Source organism: Citrus sinensis, chromosome 1 (assembly GCF_022201045.2).
Source record: "Citrus sinensis cultivar Valencia sweet orange chromosome 1, DVS_A1.0, whole genome shotgun sequence".
Classification (NCBI taxonomy): Eukaryota; Viridiplantae; Streptophyta; class Magnoliopsida; order Sapindales; family Rutaceae; genus Citrus; species Citrus sinensis.
This window is the reverse complement of record NC_068556.1, coordinates 8,663,674-8,689,668: the sequence shown is the minus strand read 5'-3', so window position 1 is coordinate 8,689,668 and position 25,995 is coordinate 8,663,674. Positions and strand designations below refer to the sequence as shown.

The 25,995-nt window shown below is 33.0% G+C and overlaps 4 protein-coding genes and 1 long non-coding RNA gene across 7 annotated transcripts; 1 reads left to right on the top strand and 4 right to left on the bottom strand.

Annotated features, from left to right (window-relative positions):
* Nucleotides 1-1,898: 1,898 nt before the first annotated feature.
* Nucleotides 1,899-2,721, bottom strand: LOC102610886 (uncharacterized). The gene is made up of 2 exons (XM_006475309.4): nucleotides 2,218-2,721; nucleotides 1,899-2,134 (listed from the first exon to the last, which is right to left on the bottom strand). The coding sequence occupies exons 1-2, from the start codon at nucleotides 2,578-2,580 to the stop codon at nucleotides 2,120-2,122; spliced, it is 378 nt and encodes a 125-aa protein (XP_006475372.1). The 5' UTR covers nucleotides 2,581-2,721; the 3' UTR covers nucleotides 1,899-2,119.
* Nucleotides 2,722-2,857: 136 nt separating this feature from the next.
* Nucleotides 2,858-6,310, bottom strand: LOC102610577 (IAA-amino acid hydrolase ILR1-like 4). Its single transcript, XM_006475308.4, has 5 exons — nucleotides 5,845-6,310; nucleotides 5,507-5,632; nucleotides 4,165-4,479; nucleotides 3,615-3,743; nucleotides 2,858-3,441 (listed from the first exon to the last, which is right to left on the bottom strand). Exons 1-5 carry the CDS (start codon nucleotides 6,202-6,204, stop codon nucleotides 3,040-3,042), a joined length of 1,332 nt encoding a protein of 443 aa, XP_006475371.1. The 5' UTR covers nucleotides 6,205-6,310; the 3' UTR covers nucleotides 2,858-3,039.
* An 834-nt stretch (nucleotides 6,311-7,144) lies between these two features.
* On the top strand, nucleotides 7,145-10,963 carry LOC102610273 (vacuolar protein sorting-associated protein 32 homolog 2). The gene is made up of 8 exons (XM_006475307.3): nucleotides 7,145-7,309; nucleotides 7,513-7,624; nucleotides 8,511-8,610; nucleotides 9,261-9,346; nucleotides 9,429-9,520; nucleotides 10,034-10,148; nucleotides 10,254-10,452; nucleotides 10,628-10,963. The coding sequence occupies exons 2-7, from the start codon at nucleotides 7,553-7,555 to the stop codon at nucleotides 10,446-10,448; spliced, it is 660 nt and encodes a 219-aa protein (XP_006475370.1). The 5' UTR covers nucleotides 7,145-7,309; nucleotides 7,513-7,552; the 3' UTR covers nucleotides 10,449-10,452; nucleotides 10,628-10,963.
* A 455-nt stretch (nucleotides 10,964-11,418) lies between these two features.
* LOC127901474 (uncharacterized) lies at nucleotides 11,419-12,114 on the bottom strand. Its single transcript, XR_008053628.1, has 2 exons — nucleotides 11,919-12,114; nucleotides 11,419-11,797 (listed from the first exon to the last, which is right to left on the bottom strand). It is a non-coding gene; the product is annotated as an uncharacterized LOC127901474 (long non-coding RNA).
* Nucleotides 12,115-12,787: 673 nt separating this feature from the next.
* LOC102609963 (meiotic nuclear division protein 1 homolog) lies at nucleotides 12,788-16,482 on the bottom strand. 3 transcript variants are annotated; one of them, XM_025097622.2, is made up of 10 exons: nucleotides 16,301-16,482; nucleotides 15,591-15,671; nucleotides 14,628-14,744; nucleotides 14,412-14,450; nucleotides 14,178-14,285; nucleotides 14,015-14,077; nucleotides 13,874-13,925; nucleotides 13,741-13,785; nucleotides 13,557-13,647; nucleotides 12,788-13,220 (listed from the first exon to the last, which is right to left on the bottom strand). In XM_025097622.2, the coding sequence occupies exons 1-10, from the start codon at nucleotides 16,301-16,303 to the stop codon at nucleotides 13,190-13,192; spliced, it is 630 nt and encodes a 209-aa protein (XP_024953390.1). In that variant the 5' UTR covers nucleotides 16,304-16,482; the 3' UTR covers nucleotides 12,788-13,189. The 3 variants fall into 3 exon arrangements, with proteins under 3 accessions (XP_024953390.1, XP_006475369.1, XP_015384940.1); XM_006475306.4 differs by having other exon boundaries at nucleotides 13,557-13,636; nucleotides 16,301-16,481; XM_015529454.3 differs by lacking the exon at nucleotides 13,874-13,925 and having other exon boundaries at nucleotides 13,557-13,636.
* Between the last annotated feature and the right edge of the window lie 9,513 nt (nucleotides 16,483-25,995).

Genomic DNA, 25,995 nt, shown 5'->3' with positions numbered 1-25,995 from the left:
ATACTAGTAGTTAACTTAGTCCTAATCATTTTCAAATAAGATAAATTATCTAAAATTTTAATTAGATTATCAAATAACCTTAATAAAACAAGATAAATACTCATAAAATACTAAATGCTAAATTGACTCAAATATTATAATTTCTAATTTATTCTATCTTATATGCTTCCTACATCAGTCTCTTCCTCTTCGAAAAAAACTCGTCCTCGAGTTTTGCTGAAAATAAAAGACTATATAGAGGATAAAACTTAAAGTAGAGTAGCAATATATCTTAGAGCTCGAGCTCATAGTCTTTCTCATCAATCTTCCTTAAAACTCGAAAAGCTTCATACTTGATTTTCTTCTTGATCTTGTTAGTCACTCTACGAAAAGTCAAAATCTTGTACGAATAAATAACTTCTAGGCCTCTCAAGTCTTTTGCAAAATCTCACTCAATGTTCTCCCTAGTTAATTTATCTTGGTCGTTATATCTTCTTCAACAATAACTTTCTTCTCTTCAATGTGTATAGCCACAACCATATTGATTATCTCAAGGTCTTCAAGATCAATTTGCTTAGTTTCACAAATAATTGGAAAAACCATATCAACTTTATCATCGTCAAGAACAATTCGTGTCTCTTCAGGTTGAGTTTTTTTTTTTCACAATTTTAATCAAATCGCTAGATATAAAACTCAAATCAAGAATATATTGTACATCTTTAATGGAAACATCATGCTTTCTTGAAATCTCTTCAAAACAAACTTTTGTAATGTTATTTTCTTCAAATGATGAAACTAGTAAAGCTTGTTCTTCCATGCTAACATCTTCAACTTTAGAATCTTGGATAAACTCTTTCTTTTCATTTACTGCAATGGTTGAATCTTGAACAATCAATATATCTTGAGTAACATCAGAATCTTCAAGCACAATATCTTCTTCCATTGGTAAGTTATTATCTTTATTGGCATAAGAAGGTTGTTTTTCCAAGTTAGAATACTTTGGTGAGGAGAAGTCCATGATAGGATCATGTTTCGATAACAAATGCTCATGTTGTAATTTTAACAGAGTGAATCTATTGGACTCTTGATCTTTTTTTTACCTTGGCTCTTATATGCTCTTGCATTCGTTCAACTCTCTTCAATACTTGCTTCCTCTCTCTCTTGATTTGCAATTCAATTTCTAAAATAATTTTAACAACATCCCAATATTCATGAGTAGCATCAATTTGTAACAAAATTCGTTCCTTAATATCAACATATAATCTTTTTATAAATCTTGAAATTGTATCTGCATCATCTTTAGAAGTGAATATTCGTATGACAACAGTAATTTTGTAGTTGAGATTCATAGAATCGAACAAATTTTGTGCCTTATTAACACTTATCAAATTTACGACGGATAGCTTGAAAATATGCAAGAGAAATAAATTAAACTTTTATCTTTCTTTTCATGCTATGCCGAGTTCAAATCTTGTCTCTTCCATGTTAATTCATCTTGCTTGTAAGTTTGTCCACCATTGTGATGCATGTCCCATTAATTTTGAGGGCACATACTCAACATGTTTGCCCTCTGGAATATCTTCAAGAGTATCTTCAATTTTGAAGATCCAATCGAAAATATCTTCAGGATTAGTAAATCTATCATAATATAAAAGATCATCATCATCTTCTCTATATCTCATTGTACCTTTTTTTAAATTTTCATCTGATTCAAATTATTTTGAATTGGATTGAATCATATTTAAGATTCAGATTGAAATCATATGAGTTTTTCCCATTTTGAATTATTCAAAATCTGATTGGATTCATCCGAATCCGAAATTGCCAGCCCTATGTGACAATACGACGTCTATGGAGTAATATTGTATGCTTTAAAATTGCAACAATTGATTGTTGACATAATTATAGTGATGGACCAATTTAATCATAAATCAAAAGAGACGGCAGTAATTAATTGCTTTACCAATCTAATAAGATGGTATTACAATTCCTATCAGAAAAGAAGAATGATACTGCTTCTGACAGTGAACGATTGGGATCATTGAAACGGTAAAACATGTAAAGGAAACTAAATTATTCTCATCATTGGCGTCATATTCTGAGTGAAATGATTCATCATCTTCTACGATGTTATAGTAATTCATTTTTGATTCCCCTGCAGGTTACAAATATGGATTATAAATTAAGCAGTGATTTATAAATAACAAAATGAAGGACAAGGCATTGTTAATTAATTACCAGTCCCTGCGAGTTCCTACAATAGGAAATGACTGCTTTTAGATTCTCATCGCGATAATAAGAGTTCATAGCACTATAGCAGCTGTCATGAATCGGTGAAGATGTCACAGAGGTTGATGATTTGTCTCTGTCCTTGTCTTTGCCTTTGCCTTTAGGCTTTGATTTTTTCACACTGAAACATGTCATCCAACGCAGCCTCCAAGACCTTGCTTTGATTTTCTGCTCATCCTTTTTATTTTTGCAATTATCAACTGCTATATCATCAGATTCACGACAGGGTGATGAGAACGGTGCAATTGTTGATGATCTTTTATTTGGATTAGAAGATGAATTCAAGAGTTGAGGTTTGAAGAGTGACAACATATTTACTCTCTCTGTATTCTCTCTAGTTATTTGCTTTATGGATAATGATTTTATATATAAAGTATTGCAAGTGTAGAAATACGCTGGTTTTTAGGTTATGATCCTGTCCCCATTTACCAAAATAAGCGTTGTGTGGAAAGTCAAGAGAGCTAGAGAAAATTTCGTAAAAAATCAAAATACAATCACCGCTTTCTTTCCTTTGTAGCGTTGGCAACTGTATTTCCAATATGAGACTTAACATCCCTTCTGGGATGCTAATGCCATGTCAGCCCCGAGATACTGTCGGGGCCAATTTCCCCAAGTGAATTTTTTTTTTTCATTTTTTTTTCTATTTCAATCTAGTGGTGAAAACATAATCTATGATAACCACAATAATTATAGTGCACAACATAATAATAGTTCCTGAGGCATTTGAGCATCTCAATTGTTCTACTAATAAGGTTTGAGCCTAACTTAAGCTCACAGTTCATCATGAAGGCTTCTGCTCGCCAAAGTAGTTTTGGGTTGATTTTCGAGAAGGTACCTTGTAGCCAATGATGCATGAAGAACAGCCCCATATGGTAGTGCATCTTCATTTACCCTGAAGTAAGGTGAATGTCCTGTTTCAAACTTTCCTTTAGTCTCGTCATTCATACCAAGGTAGTAGAAGTATCCAGGAATTGCCTCTGCAAAAAATGAGAAGTCTTCTGTACCCATCAGTGGTCGATTCTCTTTGATATTTTGGATACCCAACATGTCTCCTGCAACCTTTTGGAAGTGCTCATGCAAATTTTTGTTGTTTACAGTCACTGGGTAGAATGACTTATCATCGAAGGTGACTGTAGCATTGCACCTCTGTACGCTAGCTTGTTTCATGACAACCTGCCACTTGCATTTAGAGAGTTCTAAAATCTATAACTGAATAACATGTCATAATAATTTGGAGACACTGATAATTTAGAATAGGGCATAGAATACTTCCAACGTTTTAATTTTCAGGAACCTTACAACCAAGAATAAAAGGCGTTTGAATTAGCAACAATTAACAAGTGTACCTCTTCTATTCTTTGCTTAAGTTGGATAATACTTTCTTTTGAAAATGCCCTGAATGTGCCACCAATTGTAACAGAATCTGGAATAATATTGAAGGCCCCACCCCCTTCAAATTTTGCGACAGTAAGTACCTGCAAAATTGTGTTTTACATTGGTAATACTAACAGAATCTGGAATAATATTTCAGAAACGTATTATTCAATTAGTATTTTCGGAAAAAATATAAATGGATACTAAAGGAGAAATAAGCAATCCTTTACCTAATCAAGTTGGTTCTTCTAACACCAACAGCAGACAACCATGAAAAAAACAAAGATGATGACATCAAACTTTTCAATTAAATATTACAAAGACTTTGTATAAGACAGATGCAGGATGTTAGACAATAGAAAATGGGGATAAATGACTTGATGAGTCTAAAACAAGTATGAGACATGCTCTGTGCAGTTTGACACTTTTAGATTTACTTCAATTATAACTGCACTCTCATTTTTTTTTCCTGTCTGTTTTGTGGGGTTCATAAAGTAAGTCTGACATGAGAGAGACTACTACCTGTGAATCCAAGGGATCAGCTTCACGTGAAACCAGATGTTGTAAACTAACAATCACATTAGAAGCTGCTACGATTGGGTCTATTGTATGCTGAGGGATGGCAGCATGACCGCCTTTTCCATTTATTACTGCCTCAAAGAAACCACCTGCAGCCAGAGTAGGGCCAGGCCTGGAGGCCACTGTACCAACTGGAAAAAGTGAACTAACATGTAGTCCAAAGATTGCTTCTACATTTTCCAGAGCTCCAGCATCTAACATTTTCTTTGCTCCTCCACCTCCTTCCTCAGCTGGTTGGAAAACAAGGACAATAGTTCCCTATCCAAATAAAAGAGTTGAAACAAAGTTTTCATCCACACAGTAAAAGATACCAAGTTTTCATCCACACAGTAAAAGATACCACGACAGCATTAGTATCAGCCTTAGTCAATCATGAAGGACATTTCCTTGTGCAATTTACATAGCGGCATAAAGGCAATAAGGGGCATAAAGGCAATACGGGAACATTAACATCCTCTTGTGCATGTGATGCTAGTCATTAATATCATACATGACCAACACAAAAAAAGACACACTTGAGGTATGTACTGAGAGTAGCAAATACAACATTGTTGCATCACCCACAACCATGATTGCTCCCTCTCACATTCTGATATTCTCCTTCATATGTGGGAAAAAGGAAAAAGAGAGGAGAACTAAGGAACAGATAGAGACCGCTCGATTTATAGCAAGTATAAGACTTTGTACGTACAAGCAGGTTGTGCGGCCACGCCTATCAGTAGATTGTAGGCCCTGTTTAGTATTGAGGTGTTATATCTTTTAAGCCACCGTTGTTGCCAAGAAAAAGTTGTAACTAAGAAATAAAAGTTGATAGTGTGTAGTAAATATGACTTTTAAAAAACAATTTTGACAAAAGTAGTGAAGATATTATAGGTTTCTCATCATATACGTGTGGGATCAAATCAACTTAACTTCTAAGCTTTTAGGTTAAAAGCTACCATTGCCTGTACTCAATACCAAACACGTCTTTACCCTCAGAAGTTTTGAGATAGCAGTTTCATTCATAAATATGCAGAATAAGCGACATTTTAAGACCTAAGAACACAATACATTCTAGTGGCATTTAACAATCTCCTACTTATTCTAATTATGGTATCGGAACATACTCATTGTTCCCTTATCACCATAGAAACTTTTCATTCTCTGTAGCTCATCATCAATATGTCCCCACCCTCCAGTTTTGCTTGCCTTATATCTCACATGGTGTTAATACCCAAAAATTGAAACTAGTATTCACACGGTCAAACAAATTCAATAATGCCAAAAAAAGAAAAAGAAAAGTAACCTTTATTTCATGGCGAAACACTTGGAGCATCTTTGCAGCACCAAGAAGCATGGCAACATGTGCATCGTGCCCACAAGCATGCATTTTACCAGGAACCTTGCTCTTATGCTCCCACTCTACACTTTCCTGTTTCAATTAAAAGTCAATGACACCAATAATCTTATGCATGCCTTCAACAATTCCATTTGTCACAACAAATTGAATTCACATAATAACACAGGATTTGTAAATGTTTCAACGCCAAAATAATAATATGTCCATTTCAATAATCACAAAAATATTACACAAGTTAGCAATAGCTATTTAAGTCAAAAAGATATTATAAATAATAATCAAACCTCCATGGCCAGAGCATCCATATCTGCTCTTAAAGCAACAAAAGGAGGCTGGCCAGTTCCAATATAACCAACAACACCAGTAACAGCAACTGGGAATTTATAAGGGATGCCCATTTGATCAAGTTCAGCTCTGATAAGTTTACTGGTCTCGAATTCCTGAAAACCAAGTTCTGGATTCTCATGTATTTTCCTTCTAATATTCACCATCCAATAAAAAATCTCAGGTTTCTTCGCAAAATCAAGAAACTTGACTGGAATTTGAGTCAGCTCCTCTGGGCTCAAAGAAACATCAGAGGAGATGGATGTTGGCGCTAATAAATAGAGAGTGACAAGCAAAGACAAAAGCTTGGATGAACCCATGAGTTGTGCTTGGATTGGAGATTATCTTGGGGAATTATAGGTGAAAGGGGAACACAAAAAATCTGACTGAATTCTCAAGAACAGAACTACTTAGTGCAGACAATCCAACTAATCCAAGACAGGTGATATCACCACGTGGCAACTTGAAAGCGAACTCAAGTTGGTACCACTAAATATTCTATTGTAAATATATTCGTAGAATCCTAATCATGATATATTAATAATAATAATAAAAAAGAAAAACTTTCACCTAAAATGAGAGCGGTAATTGTACTATAAATATTTCAAGAAATCAAAATAAATACATATAAATGTGTTAGGCTCTTTATATGTTGACATGGATATAATGGGAAGCTTTAAAAAAGTTTTTTTTTAAAAAAATTAAATATATTTACTATACTTCTCGTTTTATTGTTCAACTTATTATTAAAATGTAATACTTTTTCAGTCTATTTTAACTCACTCGACTTATTATTTGACTTTGTCATAAAAATCGAAAATTCTCAACTTAATTAAATTAATTTTTGTCTTGGACATGTTGGTCTTTGTCAAATTTCTTAAATATATTCATGTAACATAGTTGGTAGTACATTGTTTGTATTTTCAAAGATTATATGTACTTAGATAATTAATCTCTACTAACGGATAGGCCGATGGGGTCTGATTATTACTAAGGCAGTAAGGCTGGTGTAAGGGTGAGATCACAGATCAGCTTCTTCAGTGAACTACATAAACTCCATTAGCTTGCTTTACAACCACCAAATGTGAACAGCCTTTCATATTCTAATTTTAATAAAAAATTTAAAAAATGAAGAATTTCAAAACGCAGCGTTTTTGTAGTCGGAGGAAGATTGTAAGACATCCCGTCCATGTAACTTACTAAACGCGCAACGAGCCAATCAAGTGGGTGCCACGTGTAAAGTCAACGTCGTGAAGAAAAGGCAAAGCAGCATCCCCTCTCCGTCTCAAACACAACACGCTTAAGATAATCGCAGACCGAGCCACGCTCTCTCCCTCTCATATAATTCACAGATCTCTACCGATTGTATCTTTTAATAAAGTCAGAATCCCTTTTTTTTTTTCCCTCATTTTTATAATTACAGAGGTACGTTTACAGATCTTAATTACATAAGAAAAAATTAATTTTACACGTCTATTTTATATATTTCTTTTTCAATTATCTACGATCGTTCATCGAACGAAATTGATGCTATTACGATTGGACGTCGTCATTTTGGGGGGATCGGTTTGCGTAATCATTGAATTAGGGTTTGAATGAGCTAATCGTATTTGTTTTAATTGTGACAGGTAAAATCGAGGGTTTTTGATTAATCGCGGAGAATCAAACATGTTTACTCGGCTTTTTGGAAAACCTAAACAGGAAACCAATGCCTTAACCACGCTCGATAAGCTAAATGAAGTATGAAGACGTATAATGTTTGATTTAATTTCTTCTTTATTTATTAGTTTCCTTTTGTTGTTAATTCTGTTTCTGGTTTAATTATTTCTTCCACTTGTTGGATTGTATTTGATTTGGCTGTGAAATGGAATAAGGGGAATTTGATGGCGTAAAAGATTATAAAAAAGGAAAAAAAATTGAAATTTCTATTTTCTGATTGTGTGGTGCTATGGAACTTTTCAAATAGTTACTTTACATTATTATCTAAAGGTATTGTTATATTATGAACAAAGGAAATAAATTTGAAATTTGTATTTTCTGATGGTGTGGTGTTATGAAAATTTTCAAATAGTTACTTTACATTATTATCTAAAGATATTGTTATATTATGAACAGGTTTCTGAAGCAAAAGCAATTGGGTTAAAGAATGAAATTTTGATGGATAATTGTTTTTTTGTTACTAAATACATAATATTAGGTTTGTTCTGATTTTTGGAATTTCATTGAAAAATATGTCTTTGTTTGTTTAATGACTTTTCTACCTTGGATTGAGGGAAGGTAATGAGTTTGATATACAATTCCTTGTTTCTTGTTGCATGTATTGGTGTAATTTCTTGTTTCATTGTTATGTTTGGTATAAGTGTTTGTTTATCTCCAAAGAACTGATATCTTGATGATATTTAAGACCCTTTTGAATTATTGGAGGCTAGTGATGATTCTTGGTCTGGATTATCTTTTTTTAAAATTAGCCCCGGAATTCATACATCTTATGTGCTTTTATATATTGTCACTTGTTCAATTATGTATTCACTGAGATGTACAAGATTGTGCTTGTTGTTGCTGTTGTTGTGTCTCTGTCTTTTGTCAATTTTCTTAATCCTAGTTCTATATTTGATGTGTTGTGTAGACTCTTGAAATGCTAGAGAAAAAGGAGAAAGTACTCCTGAAAAAGGCTTCTGTAGAGGTTGAAAAGGCCAAGGACTACTCCAAAGCAAAGAACAAAAGAGGTATGGTTGTCAATTGCTATTTAAATTTTAGGGCATCGAACACTTTTTCATCATAGCTATTAGTCTGAGCAATTAATTATGCATTCTCTGTGAGGAATATTTAATTCATTTTCTTTCTAAATTCGATTAGTTTTTAACTTGATGCCTCAACAGGATGGCTCAGTTTGTTTGGTCCTTGTAGTGGATGTAAGAGTTCAAGGGATCAATTACTCCTCACACCAACCATGGAGGGGGGATAATATTTAGTTTGTCTTGCTGCATGGGGAGGGTGGGGGTTAGGGTGATTGAAGTGCCAAAATTAAAATGAGGTTTTTGTTTTTGTTGTTTTGGTTTTTGGGGGGGGGGGGGGAGGGGAGGGGAAGGGGGGGGAGGTCATGTGGTGCATGTTGGATGTATTGACACAAAAGCTGCTTGAAATTCATTTATTTATTTTTTTACTGTTTGTTTGTCAAATCAGTTTTGTCTTCTCAATGCTATCATTTTCAATCTTCTTGATACTCTTAAAATGTTATAGTACTATCTATGGCCTTGGCCATAATTCTTATCTTATTTATGTTATAAGTTTATAATGTCTTTTTGTCTCGTATCATTTTTTTATCTCCAGTTTCAGTGTTTTACTGTTTAGTAGTTTACCTATTTCACTCGTGCAGCGGCCATACAATGTTTGAAGAGGAAGAGGCTATACGAACAGCAAATAGAGCAGCTTGGGAATTTCCAATTGCGCATTCATGATCAGGTGAGAATGGATCTTTATAACCACCACGAACATTTTTGCTGCAGTTTTTTATTCTAAAATTATTGGCATGGATATGTTGCAGATGATAATGCTAGAAGGTGCTAAAGCCACAACTGAGACTGTAGATGCATTGAGGACGGGAGCATCGACAATGAAGGCTATGCAGAAAGCAACGTATGTATTTGTTTATTTTGAATTGTTGTGATACTGACATCTTCATTTACAAATTGTTTTTATTGGATTTTATTGTCTTAATTTTCATGCTACTAGAATCAGTTATAAAAGTACCATGCTTTCTACTTTTGTTGTTCTCTACATATATTCTTTCCGCAACCTTTTTCTATCATGGTAATCTTTGGAATATAATTATGTGTGACGTCTGATTTGCTTTTACCATGTTAGAAGCAATTTTTATGGTTTACTTTGTTTGAAACATAAAGTATTACGTGTATCAAAGGGCATAAATATTTGCTTTATTCTGAATTTCGTGATCAAGTTTGCCCTTAAGCGATGTTTGATTTGGAGGCCTATTAGTTTGTTTCCTCTGCTAGAGAATTTTGGTTTTTTGGATCTGCAATGAACTTGTCTTCAATCTTGATTGTAAAATTAATCATAACACAGCACACATCTTCACAGTTTTTAGTTAAAAAGCACGGCTAATATATGTGAAAATGGTTGTTTGTTCAGGAACATAGATGATGTGGATAAGACCATGGATGAGATCAATGAGCAGACCGAGAACATGAAGCAGATTCAAGAAGCATTATCAACTCCTATTGGTGCTGCTGCTGATTTCGATGAGGTGAATATTCCCTTGACAATCCACCTATGACTTTCTTTCGCATTACAACTTACATTAAGCTTAGATAAACGTTGTAAAAAATTCTGATCATTGTTGGCATTGCAGGATGAATTGGAAGCAGAACTTGAAGAACTGGAAGGTGCTGAGTTGGAAGAGCAGCTTCTACAGCCAGCTACAACAGCTCCTGCTGCTCCGGTTCAGGTCCCTGCTGGCAGGCAACAAGCCCGTCCTGTTCCCCAAAAGCAGCGAACAGCTGAGGAAGATGAGCTTGCTGCTTTACAAGCTGAGATGGCTCTTTAAGCAGGTTCTTATTTTATTTCCAGCTCCCATTTTATTCGGTGCTTGCATAAGATAGTAGCAGTAAAACTTTAGTCATTTGGTATCAGCTTTTTAAAAATGAAATAATAGTTGAACCTTTTTTTTAATAGACAGGCTACTGCATGCAGCATTTAATTGACTTATTGTTTCAACTAATGCAGGTTTTACCGCCATAATGAAGATATTATTTAAATAGCTGGCCGTATAATGTGGAGATTTATGCCTACTTGGATTACCTTCAAGATTTCTGTGTGCATTCAATGAACAGACTGTATATAAAGTTTGCGTAAACTAGTCCTGTTTGAAATATGTATCCTGTATTCTGTCTTATAGACCTTTTAATTGAGTTCATCATCTTTGATGTGTTTTTTCCTTCTCCTGTGAAAATTTTATGTTCGTTGAGCTCTTGGTAGCAACTTCACATCTCATGAAGAAGTACTGCCAGGTTATGGTGTGAAACTCTTTAGGCATACTAATAAATGAACAAATTGTGAATCTGTCTTTTTACATGGTCGAATTACTACCAAGTTATAGTCATGGATGCATTCATTGAGAATCCTGGCTCTGTGATTACTAAAAATTAGGTTGAGCAAACCGTGACTCCATTGAAAGGAATGTGTGATATTAATATTAGATGTGCTGCGTTTTTTATCTTGCAGCTTGCTGCTTGGAAAAAAAATGAAACTAATCTTTGAGCTGAGGCATGAGGGAATACCGTAGTGTTATTTGTATTGTGACTAGTGAGTTGCTTCTTGCATCAATTCATCGAAAAGAGGCTAATGCTAAAGTTGTTTGTTGTTTTGACTCAGCAGAGAAGAAAACACAGGATGACAATTGGATAACAGATACTTGTCATGAGAAATATTTTGAAGTCATCTGGTTATGAAGTTGGTGACGATAGTGTCTTGTTACGATCTAAAATATAGTTTATGGGAATGGATCCTCTTAAGGCTGTGCTCAAGTGCTCAAGCTGTTATTCATTATATTTTGAGAAAAATAAAAAACAATGGTGGTTGGACTTTAAAATTAAAAATTAAAAAGACAGATAGATAATGGGTGTACAAAAATGTAGACAGAAATGGAAGAAAACAAAATTCCTTGATGAATGAAAGAATGGTGGTTGAACTATTAAATCATCTGCAGAAGAAGCAGCAAGAAACCAAAAATAAAAAGGCGCATAACATCAACAAGAAGCATTGATCATTTGGTTTACACCTCTTCATGACGCTTGCTGTCTCTGCGACTGCTGAAGAAGTGTCAGTGGATAATATAGGTAAGAACCAAAGCAACCAGCATTAGAACGCAAGCAATTCCCTGATCAATTGCTACCCCTGCAATCCGAACCAAATTTCAGTATCAGATTCATCAATGTCCATGTTACAACCTCACTTTGTAAGTAGCACTATTGATAACTGAGGGAGGGAGAGGGAGAGAGAGAGAGAGAGAACAAACCATCACTTGTAGGGGCAGGTGCAGGGGAAGGGCTTTGAGCACTGGTGAATGGTGTGAAGAAAAGAAGTGCAGCAATGGCCATACCAATGAACCGCATTAATCTACACATCTCCATTGTAGTAATTTTTGAGCTCGAGTATCGGCCCTGCTTGTTTTCTCTTATAAAGGAGGAAAGCCAATAAGCTCAGGCTGGACTCCAGAGTGCAAGACTGGAGAGAATCTTTATAAAAGAATAATAATATATATATATATATATATTTTATAAAAAAGAAGTGACCAATCTGGCCTACAACGCTGTATCATTGCCAGGGTTCTAATGCACTTCTTGGGCCGTTGATTGTGCCAGGTGTACGACAAAAAATGGCTGCACGTTCACACTTCAGGAACTGTTGAGTTGTGGATGGCAGTCGGAGCCCAATGAATGAGGGAACATCTTCTGTTTTCACATTGAATAAAATGATTGGATTGCACAATGCTTTGAGGTGGATTAGAATTGATTATTCAAAAAGTTTATTCAGTAATGGGTTTTCAAATTTTTGAATGAGGATTTGGCTGTCGGTGTTGGTCGGTGAAATCAGATGGAGATTTAGGGACCATGACTTGCTACCACGGTTTTGCTGCATATTCAACGCATCTAATCTGTCTGTTATATAAATAACTTTACAAACATTGATATTTGACATAAAAATATTGAGATATTATGCGAAAAGTTCACATTGTTCTTCTTTAAACGCTCAATTCTAGATTTGCTATAAATCCTCTACTGATTCAGCTACTTGCTTGCATCACAATAATATGGATATACTGCAAATACAGTATACTCTGCTTTGTGTTCGATCCACTGCATCAAAGACATTGACAAGCCATAATGAAATAACTAAATAAGGATAGAAACAGTAAGAAAATCCAACATTGTGATGCTTGCCAGGCGAGGACAAGGTCAACTCTTACAGATGCTTGATCCCTACCTTATGCTAAAAAGCAGTTTCGGATAAAACTGAGAACAATAGATTCTAAGAAAAAGCAATTGATAATGCTAGGGCAAAGTAAAGGCTATTAATGACCCTAGACGGAGCACTTACTAATATGTACACGTTTGATCAAGATATCTGTGCTGTACTAGAAAGAAAAATGACATTGCATATTCATAGAGGTAACAACGAATGTCCAACAGAACAACTGTGTTACGTATCCAAGGAAAGATAAGCCATACTACGGACAGCCTTCTACTGTCTGATCACCAACTGAGCTCAGTGGAACTGGTGATAACTCTAAATAGTCAAAATCTTCTGGTATACCAACCTGCATTTAGAATTAAAGAGTAGGATTTTACAACGATATGTGGAACCTATGAATCAAGGAGATGATTCTTTACACATGCACATGCTTGCACCTGATTTTAGCAAATACAGAACTTGATTTAGCTGTGCAGCTATGCCTAACTGTAAAGGGTATTCTGGAATTCTTATGACACACAGTGCATAGATGCACAGTTCAGAGGATGTCCGTAGGATTAGTAGTTATACTCCAGTGCACCCATGATTAAAAAAAAAAAAAGAAGAAAAAAGAAAAGAGAGTGAACAAGCACAAGGAGGATGCTTGGGCATATGCACATAAAGGAAAAATTAGGAAACATACATCCTTGTACATTTGTTCAAGCTCCTCTTTAGCCTGAGGGAAATTGTTTGAACACCACTGTTGCAGTGTGAAGATGTTGTCTGCAGATTTCCTTATGATGGTTAGAATCACAAGAAGGAGATTAGAGTTCAACTGAGAACAAAGTGAGAGGAGAGATAGTGAAAATATGTTAAAAAGGTAAAACCTGTCCATCTGTTTGCTGCTGCATGAGCAACTTCAATTGCATTTTCTGCAAATACAAATTTGGATTACTCAGTTGTGAAAACTAAAAAAATTTCCATAGAAATCAAATGGATGGATTAAAAGCATCACAGAACTCATTGCTTCAAAGGCAGCAGGATCGTTGTCTGCATATTGTCCCATCTCATCCTGAAAAATTATTATGCATGAAGTACTACAAGCTTGAGCAAAAAGTTTATTTTGCCTAATGCATGAACAAAAGCTGAGTATAATCCAACCTTCAACTCGATATGTTTCAGTTCAACAGCTTTCAGCTCCTCTAAGGCCTCCTCTCGTTCATCCTGGTGCAAACTCAAAGATTAGACATCAAAGAAGTAAAGTAGTTTATGCATACAAAGTACACTTTAAATTACCATGAAAATGGAAGCTTAATATACTTACAGATTCTTCCCGTCCCTTCTTTAATGCATTACATTGTTCAACAAGTTCTGTGTGCCGCTTTTTACTACTTTGCAGATCAGATTCAAGTTTTCGGTACACATTCCGCAACTATTACACGATTATATCAAATTCGAAATGAATTTATGTCAAATGACTGGATACAATTATACACAGACCAAAAATCAACTACCTATGATAAATTCATGCTAAAGAAAAAGGATTTTTGAGCACCACCTGATTTCCAGCACAGCTAGGTAGGCTCCAAAAGTATACCTAAATTTACAAATAATTAAGCACAATTATATGGCTAAGTGTATTAGTTATGCGAAAGCTGCTAAAGTTGCTTAAACAATTCATCCCTTCTACTGAAAAAAGAAACCAAAAAAAAAAAAAAATCATCTGCATTAAAAGACTTCCACACTTCACATGCTCATAACTACAAATACTCACAGAAGTTCCAATCTTGTCCTTTAAGACAAGATCATCATCCACTAAACTTTGGACGACATCTTTAACAGACTGGGTAATTACACCTTTCTTGGGGCCCAACTTCTCAAGCTCCTTAAGCTGAAATAGACAAAACATATGTAATAAATCAAATGTATTAACAGAAAAAGTGATTGACAGGGAATAAAGATTTCAGAGAGATATGAGGCTGTGGTAATTTAATGTACTACCTAAGCCAGTTTTTTAAAGCGGCAATGTTTAAAATTGCAACAAGTTGTGTTTGAACTTGCATTTGTTTTTAGGTTTGTGGTGGTTGTGTTTGCTCTGCTGGAGGAACTAGTGAATTTAACATAGTATACATCTTTGATTAGATATGATTTCATATGCTGGTGGGGTTCTTGTAGGTTGCAGTTAATAGTTTGAACTTTGAGGTTTTTTATCAACAAAATATGTACAGAAACAAGGAAACACAGTGACTGTTAAATATATTAAATAAAGAATCTACCAAAACTGTTAAAGAACGTACACTAATAAAAAATAATATGACAAAAAATATAATTATATGATCACATAATATCCAAGTATAATGACAGAAATAAATCATAAGAATACAAGATCATGAAAACATAGGCAAAGGCCATTTTGTTATCCAGTTGCAATAACTTATTCCAAACTACATTTTAGATATCCAAAATGCCAGAAATGAGTTCGATCACCGCCAATGCTAAAAAAAGAATCCTGGTACTTGCTAATGGGACCTTAGCTATTTATAGTTGCTTTTCCATAAATAGGAGGCTTTCAACAACGTGGCACAATCATCAGAGTAAACAGGCATAATTGTGCCAATCATATATATATATATATATATATAAATTCTTTAGTGTAATGAATCCAAGCAATAAAGGGGAATCATAATAAAAGAAAATATGCAAGCAATCATAAATTGCAACCATCCAGTACACTCACAAGGTAGAAGTCTTGTGACTCGTAAAATATTTCAAGAATCTTGCCACGCTTTTCTTCCAATGAAAGACCCCTTTTCTTAGACTGCACCAACAATTTAATAAAGCAAATTAAACCTCCTATTAACAAGACATTTCGGCAAACAATTAGTTAAAGAGTAATTTTATACATAAAATTGAGTGAATCTAGTACAACAAACAGTAATAAACTTGTGAATTTGATACCCAATTTTATTTCCAGTCACAACTAAATAGCTCCAGATTTTTCAGATTTTTTTTATGTAATCTTATTTTACAATATACGGATTTTAATGAAAAACTTAAAATTATATCTAATTTATGTAGCTAATCTTTTCTTCATACACCTAGAAGGCACTTCGCAAACAACTGTAATTAGAAACAATTCCACCATCAATGTGTTTGATTGCTGAGAAAATGAAGTAAACAGAAATAAATTACTCCTAATCAAATTCTAATATTACTTTTCTTCCTGCAAAAGAAATTTGTAATCTCAGATCCAGATTCCTAATTATATTAAATTTTCCTGCATTTCCTCAGTAGCCAAACGAGAATTGAATTTAAGAAGCGGAATTTCGAAGAACGTGAAATGATCGTACAATTTGATAGAGATGATTGTACGCAACAGGTTTACGTAATTAATTTTAATTTCAGAAAAGAGATGATTCAAGTACATATTTAGAGATATTAACTTACCATAGCAAGTGAAACGATTCCTGTCCCAAGCTACGGGCTTTCTCTATCTGTGTATTTTAAATTTAAAATCAGAAACGGAGCTGAGAATCGAGAAGTGAGAGAGAAGATTCCAGATAATGGTACCCTGCCTAAGGCGGGAAATGGATTTTCGCTTGATTACTTTGAAATTACTCAAACGCTGCGTTTGACATATTGCGGTGTATTATATTGTATTTTATTATTTTAATATAGGTGTATTATAATATATTTTATCACATTAATATTATATTATAATAATATTATATAACATTTGATGATACACTGTACTGTTTTAATTTTTTTAGTAATTATTTTAAATTATATATTTAAAAACTAATATTTATTAGTACTTAAAAAAATATTAAATATAAAAGTCTTTAATTTTACAATTTTTACATCATTTTTTTTGTTTAAATGAAAAAAATCATAATTCTTCATAAAACATATGTAAAACTAAAAAATTTTAAAATTTTCGACAGTATAACATTTATTTTTTCACCAATTCCTAAATATATAGCTTATGAAATAAAGATTGAAGTGAACAATTCAATCGAATAATCTTTAAAAACTATCACAATATAAATAAATAATTAAAACGTACAAGATTCATTCAAAATTAATACATACTACAACAAAGTCATAAAATAATAAAGTGATACAATAGTTGTAACATAATTACCAACAAAGTGGGTTGTGTTATATAATCCAAGTAATTCTCAAGCCAAAATACTAATGTAAAATATCATTGTTTAGTTAGAAATGCAAGCTCTCTAATCAAACTCCAGCTCTCCTTTCATGCTCACGCAAAAGCATCCTAACATATGCCAACTTATGATTATGATAATTTCATAATACCTTGAAAGCCTTATATGTGAAGGTCCCTCAACCATTAAACTTAAGGCATAATAAGCTCATTATTCACAAAAAGTTATCTTTGAAGCAAGCTCTTTAGTAATGTAATTGATATTCACTACTTCCAAATATATTTTGAGACATGTTAGCGATGGCTTGGTGAAATGCTAACACCAACTTGTCAATACCAATAGCAATATATTCATCTGATTTAGACTTCTTCATGTGCGATGATTAGGAACGCAATCGAGTAGTGTATTGAGAATTTGGAGGCATGGCAGTAGACATCGGAGAACTTTCATCATCAATCTCATTGTCCTCGTCATATGGATTTCTTCTTGAAGTGTTACGTTAGCCATATCAATTGGAGTTTCTTCTGACCTTCCAGTTGCACAGTCTTTTATGAATATATTTGCTAGCCTCTCATAACATGGAAATGACTTAATCCTCAAATTGCTTGCATCTTTCTGGGACTATAATCATAAAACAAGATAGCTAAATAAATTCTATTATATTCATAATAAACAATTAAGGATTATGTTTATTGTTGATTTTTGTGTATATTTAAAACAATTAATGGGAGTCCAAAAGTGTACATTTTGATCCTTGAATGCAAAAGCAGATCACAACAAAATTATGTCTTTGTAGAGACAAAGGATAATCTCATGGAATATCCTCATGCCACCATATGCATATGGTCGAAGAATAATTATAATAAAAGAAAATCCCCTCACATCACATTGCAAGAGTCCACTGCTTTTTTTCTCTCTCATTTTCACTATTTGTATTTTATAATAAGTTTGACGTACTTTTCATGTCTCTCACACACTGTTGTATTTTAGATACAATAGGTGTGTTTATATCAAAGCTAATAAAGTGATTAAAGTCAACCAAAAGATTTCGTAACTCTCAAAGTCCAATTAGGCTTATAGCGATCATATGGAACTCTATCTAAACGAAGCTTCTAGATGTTCTTTTTGTTGGGCCGATCCGGCCCATCATGGGGCCAATTCCAACATCTCCCACTCACATGTGATGGGATGATACCATATGTAGAGTAACGAAAGCAATTAAGCCCGAAGCCTTAAATGCAATATCATACAGGCAAATGCAACGTGTGACCCATGAACAATAAGTTGGAGCTTAAATAATAAGAAATCTCAATTGTAATATATACAAGAGATTAGATATATTTTCATCATGTATCGTAGATTTTATTTTGATTAATTTGGTCCAAGAATACTTAATCCCTTAATAAAAGATATGCTTGATTCTACGAGCTCTACGTATCTACAATTATAACTATCCCTATACAGATTATACAATTAGTCGATTGGTGAATAAGCAATTTAGATGTAGGAAAATAAATCTTCCCATCCTACTCATATTTGGAAGATTTTAGACTAACTAATTTCTTAGACACATTTTATAAGCCGCATAATGTCATAGCCATGGATAACATGCTAAAGTAGCAAACATTAATCTTTCACCTCAAAATATTGTTGACTGAGGATACCAACCGAGGTCTCATTCTACCTCGAAAGAATTTACACAATAAGGAACTAGGAATTCGTTCATTTTTTTTCCACTCATTTTCCTTATTGGTCACAAGAAGCATGCATGGTATAAATCACACATTACAATGAATTCTCCTTTAATAAAGAGCAAATGTCTAACTATTCATTGTACAAATCATAGTTCAGTCGCTATGAAAGCACTAACTTGAGTTTTAATAAGCTCATCTTCACAAAGCAGTAAACTTATACCTAGCTTAAATCATATTTCCATGATAGTGGAATATATCATAGTCGGTCCAATAACTTACTTAATGTGACCTCATCTTGACCTAGTCAAGGTGACACATTCTTTAGAATTACATGAGCTCCACTATAGTAGACCATATATCTAATTGTGTTGTAATTCTATGTGTCTCATCCCAACTTGCTACTACAGCAACTGAGACGACCTCTTGCGTAAAAAAACTAGTCTTAAATTGACAATATATTTTTTTTACAATATTGTATATGTAGTTATGCTAGCTCCACTCTTTAAGTATTGGACAAGTACTTTATTATTAACAATATGGTATTATAAGAAATATCCAATGATGACATTCTTAATCTATAACAACAAGTCTGCAAATCCCTAATAGATCAAGCTTGTGACAATTAAACATCTCTAGTCACATCTTTTTAATGATTTATACCATGTTTTATGTAGATACATATTGTAAAGTTAAAATATCTTGTTGTATCATTATGGCTTTACGTGTTTTGTATTTTGTAGTACAAAAATATCCTCTATACGTGAAATCCTTTTGTTTGGTTTATTATTTTCCATCATAGTCTCTAAGTACTTATGACAATCTTGAGATATTACAAATAACCAAACAAAAGAATTTTCACATAGCCACTGAAACATGCCTATAAATATAGCTCTCACCATGGACAAAGCTATACATGTTTATTATTGTAATATCCCATGTAATACCACTAATGTTATACAAAGATGTACTATCTTAAGGTTAATTTTCACTTGTTTAAATCACTACTTCTATTGGCACTCAAGCGCAAAGATATTCTTAGATACAAAAAGTAGTTCACAGTGCTATAGAGGTATGCTAAAAACCTTTTTAAGCAACTCATTGCTTTCTTCAGGGTTGGATTGGTACTTCTTACTAATCTCATAGTATATATCAAGTGTTGTTCATTCCAATGTACGTGAGACTTTTATTGGCATTAAGACGAAAAACATTAGCCTTTTTTTTTTTTGGTTAGAAGTCTGATAGGCACAGCAAGGCTAAGCATTTGTCATTCTCTATAAGAGTATCCAATTGGCTTTAGGTTGCCATTTTTAATCTTTTTAAGAATATTTCTAATATAAATATAACTCTTGTGATAGAGTTAGAAAATTCTTAAAGGATTCTATTTAGATTCAAGCTCCTAAAACATAGGCAACTTTTCCCATATTTCATTAGATGATCAATACCAATGATTTTGGACAAAATCTTCTTTATTTCTAGTCATCTAAAAATATTGTCCACATGCATAAATGCAATGACTATCTTAAATCACCTAAGACTTGTAATGAAATACAACTTAATGAAATTTAAGATTCCATTATTAAGAGAATGTTATAGATACATGTACAGACCTTTTAGAGCAAGCAAGCTATGTGCTTAAGGCCTTTAGCAAAAGCCTTTTGAGCATGCAGTCTATGTGCTTAAAACCTTTAGCAAAAATCTTTTGAGCATGCAAACCATGTGCTTAAAGACTTTGGCAACAACCTTGTACTTGTTCCATATGTATATTTCTTTTTCTAATTCTCCATTGAGATGCATTTATTACATCTATTTGATGTGACAACAAATGCATGTCTAGTGTTATCCATAAATAATTGCCTTAAAGAAACCTTTTATTCATGAGTTTCTTTCTAGTTAAACCCGTTGGGTATAACTTTAAACAATCAATCAAAACTTATGATTGTACTTGTGCCTTTTGCCTTATGCATGCACAACTCTATTATTTGCAATTGTTTGTTTGGCCATGGACTAACCATGTCCCAAATATAGCTATCATTTAATGGCTTTGTTTGTTAATTGTTGCTTTTATCCGTAGTTCATTAGCATTTAGAGTGAGAGTTTTATGCAAATATTATTTGTTCATTATTGCATTATGAAATAATTATGAAGAAATTATTTTCAATCTTTGAAAGACGATATAAGATTCCTTTTCAATTATTTCATTGAATATAGTTATTTGGTAGAGCCACCTTATTAGGTGCGTAAGCAACTCATCATTTAAGAAATTAATCAAGTATTTAAGCTGCAGTCAAATAAAGTATATTGAAACTACATATTGGAGAAGTTCATGCACTACTCTAAGTAATGCGTAATTTTAGGAATAATCAGTTATCTATCTATATATTTCTCATGTACAATTCCCAAAATTGCTTAGAAAGATATACATATTTTGATTTATCTTAATTTGATCTCTAACATTTCCAAGAATAATCTAAAGTAACCTAGTACAATTGATTTATAGATAGATATATGAGTGTAATTACTATAGGCTTCATTTCTTGGCCTTTACATTCATTTTACTACAAGTGTCAAAATGGACTACTCCCAATGAGCATTTGGCTCTAGTTTCTTTGCCAAGTGGTTTTCCAAGTTGTTCTTCTATGACTTTTACATGTGCACTTTATTATTACGGTGAGTAAGCCCAATGTGCTTTCTCTAGACAACTTAGCCATATGTCTTAGTCTAATATGCCAAATTTTGGCATGTATATCATCACAATAAGATGATGCATAGTGAAAAACTTTTCTTAAAATCTCTTTTCCAAAATGGTTAAACAAACACCTAAAAGTAAATATCCTAATCTTAGAAGGTAAATAATAAAAACATAGTTTTTAATGAACTTTCAATGTATATATATCATTAGAAAAATGAGGACCATGGAATACCAACTTGCAGGTGCTTATACTCTTGACTTCTACAATGAGGACATTCCTATATGTATATGTCTTTTCCTTTGACAATTATAATGAAAAAACATCAAAACTCTTTTGTGATTTCTAGTCACAAGATATGGCTACTTAGTATACTACTGCTCAATGCAATCACAAACGAAATAACCATAACTGTTAAGTAGCCATCCATGTATTGTCCTTTTATTTTCCAAGCTTGCTTGCCTCATCTGGCATTTGTTAGCATTGGTCACTTAGATTAAAATTGAGTCCTTAACTCCCACTAGGAGAGATTACTCCATCTTTTATGCTTAAAGTTTGAAGCTTTGTGCAAGTCAAACTCCTTAATGCTAGGTTAATTTTATAAGTATTAGTTGCTTTTAAGCACTTATCTTCTTAAATTAGAATCCATTATACGGAGTTTGCTAGATGCATTAGCCATATGTAGGCGCTCATCTTCTATAGTTGGACTTAGTAATATGGAGTTAATTAGAAGCATTAGCTTCCTCTAGGCGTTTATCTTTTAAATTCAAGCAACACATATTTGGTTAGAGGTTTTAGCAACTTGTTAGCACTAATCTACAAATTCCTAAGGTTACGTATTATATAAACTCCCATATTGTTCTAACTATTGGGGTTGGACATTGTTGCTTAGACCTAACATTGTTAATTACAATGTGTCTAACATATTTGAGCTCTCATAGATGAGCAACTTAATACTGGGACTAATTAATAAGGGCAAAATACATGTTACTCAGCAACAAGATGCGAGTATGTGAGGCTTTTGTAAAGCCCCTTTAAAATGCCCGTTATCTTCTAAAGCGAAGTGGTATGCTCAAGCTCAAAATTAGTGTTTGTTCATAGTCTGATGATTTAATTTGCACACAACTCATTGCAAAACACAAACTAAAATTAAATAAAGAGACAATTAATGCTAGCATACTATTCATTCAATTCATATATTTAATATATTTTACTGCAACCATAAACTGAATTAATGAAAGTTTAATATAAGGATTGGAATAAAAAAATCCATGAGGCTTCCAATCATCATCCTTTCCAAGTATTAAGTTAACATAATTCTATTCTATTGCACATAATATTTAGTTCACTTATTATTTATTCCCAGAGTTTTAAATATAAGGGAATTGAAGGAGCCTTCAGTCCTAAATGCATTTGTTCACGTGAATAATGCATTAGGAAAATTCCTAGAAAAGAGGTGGGACTAGATGGTCCCACTTAAATACCTTATTTACTTAGACTCTTATAATCTTTTGACATAATTTTTGCTAGACATGCATACACTCACATTACTACGTTAGGTTTTAATAATCTCAATACATTATAAAATCTTATTGTTTTTTCATTAAAATAATTACATGTGACATTCGAATGCAATTCACAAATCAATTCATCATGATTATCACATAGATTAATGAGAATAATCATGTTTATTTTCAAACAAATAGCACACATCATCTCATCAAATGTTAGATAATTCATCAATATGCATTATAAGGAGAGTACATTTAGTAACGTGTTGAAATAGCTCCCACAGAAGTGGAACACTGTCAAGCACATCTCAAAATCTTTAAAAAATATTTTTCCTAAATTTTATGTCTCTTTGAAATTATTTATTTTATTTAAAACATCTTAAAAATATTTTACTTAAAATTAAATAATTAATGTAAATAATTTTTTTTATAAATAATAAAATAAAAGAGGATAAAATTTTGAGTCAGTCGCCGCAAATGGCCTTAAAACTAAAGTTGAGAAGGCAATGAGTGTATCTCACTCTTCGGAGACAAGGGTGGGTCAAATGCCACCAATCAATGGCGCATTGACTAAGCTGGCGAGTGGCTCTAACATTTCAAATAGCTCGCGTAGCGTGAGCCAACTAGTTCTGTAGTTCCAGTCCTTCTACATGCGCACTCTTAGAGAGTGTAATGCACGTGCTTTGTTTCATCTATTTTCTAGCGACAATCCAACTACCTTTCAACTCAAAACTTTGTGTTGATTTTGCATCTGGAATCAGGTTTTTAATACACTGTAAGGATGTTATTCATGCACTGATATCGAGAGTGATGTTGCAGACATACCACTGTTCATCATCTCCTACATTATCAAAATTTCCAAATTCAAACGAGAAATTTGATTGGCTCAATCTCTCTCCATATAACTTAGAATTATGCATATGTATATATCATTGGAAAGCTCTCTAAATTATCTTTCAAATGATCTTAAAAAACGTAGAGAACTAATCAATGTACCAAGAGTTATGAGTAAAATAAACATACATGTTCATGGATTAGGGTTCTTGTTTTCTCATAACATAGACCATATAAATTAACATAAAATTTCAGATTTAATCCACATATATTCATGTTATTTTAAACAAAAAATCGAGGCTTAACAATGAGTTTTCTTCCATATCCTTATCTCAAATTCAATATGTGGATACGCCTTTAAATTGCTCCTTGGTAATAGTTTTTCTGATTCATTTTTAGTATACTTGTAACTTCCAAATTTAAAGGTACCATTATCAGTTTGACCACCATTTGCAACTATTGCATCTAAAATGTTCAATATAGCTTATTCTTCAGCTTTTTCCATGATATTTTTGAGCCTGTGTTATTTTTAGCAGCATATTTTGAACATCTACTCTCCATTCCTACAAAATAGATATTAGAACGGTTTTGACAGAAGTCAAATTCACATCAATAACGCTCGATAAATTTTTAATAACATTAAATATAAACAAAAGGTTATAGCCTTAGACGTTGTTGAGTGCTGGAAAAAATATATTTATAAAGGGTAAAATTGTCATTTTACAATCCAAGTCTCACTAAAATTTTTACTTTTATATGTTTAAGTCCTTTAAACTTTGATTGTATGTGTTTTGTTATAATCTGAGTGTTTTATGTATTTTAAGGGTATTTCAGTCATTTCATAATTAACAAGAAATCAGATAGCAAAATAGATAGTATTTTTAAGCTCAAAATAGCTAAAATCTTACGAAGGGCATAAAGGATAAAATTATAATTTTAGATTTTGGTGAGGCCTAGCTAACTTGGCATTAATCAGCTGACGCGGCATTGCCCAATGAAATGACATTGACAGATAATGTGGCAGCATCTTATTGGACCGAATCACAACCTTGATTTTGTTGCTCCAGCCAATTAGATCTTGCCACGTGGCATAATTTTGAGCGTTCGAATTGTTTTCATCCGATAGATCCTTAATTACCTATTGCATCTATAAATTGGTGGCTCCCTCCCTAATTTGATTGTTCTAAATCTAAATTTGAGCTCCATTTTGTCAAAATCTTACTGTACCTTGTATGTTTCTACATACCTTTATAAAATTACCATTTTCACCCTAGTTCAAGATTGGGTTGAAGGCGAAGTCTTAACATGATCTATGAGTTTAATTTAGTAAGTTTATTCACTCTCTGATTGATTATATTGTTTTGACTTATGGTTGGCAAACAGTAATAATTTTGTCTAGATTTTGCACGGTATAAAGTCTTCCTACTATAATATCATTACCGTTTGGCACAATGAGCACTTTACATTATAATTATTAGAGTAATAAAAAGAATTCCCTTCTAGTATTTGTGGGTCCTCTCAACTTAGTGTTGACAAAGACAACTTTTAAGTTATTTAGTGGACGATCTTGCCACATTGTCGATAGTAGGATTGTTATCACCTGGCACAACATGTATTTGACACCATATTTAGCAGAAGATTATTTTCCCCGGCATTACAAGTGCTTGATACTATATTTATCAAAATGAGTACTATGAAAAGTGGAAATATCCCATTATAAATTAATTGGAATAAAAAGAAATATTAAGCCCAGAGTGAAATATTGAGTATGAATTCAGAGACTTAAACGCTTCATTTGCATTGTTTTACCTTTAATTCATTCTTATCATTTTATTTTAAATCTTAAGATAAATAAATTACATCCAACTAACTCACATTTAAACTCTGAAAATTAACATTACACACGATTAAATCTTCCTCGTTGTAGGATTGACACTCATCACCATTAATCTATACTGCAATAGATTCGTGCGCTTGCGAGTACAATAAAATTTGTATAACAAGTTTTTGGAGCCGTTGCCGAGGAGGTAAGTCATTTTAATTGTAGAATTAATTTTCTTTGTAAATATTATGTAAAAAAAGCTTTGTATATAGATTTTGAGTGTGTTTTCATAGTAAGTGTGTAACAACATAAGAAAGTCAATATCATAACTTCTTATTTCTTTTTATTTTATTAGTTTTATTTTTATTTTACGTGTTCCTTGTATGCATGGTCGAAGGCCACAATCACATGATCTAGAACATATA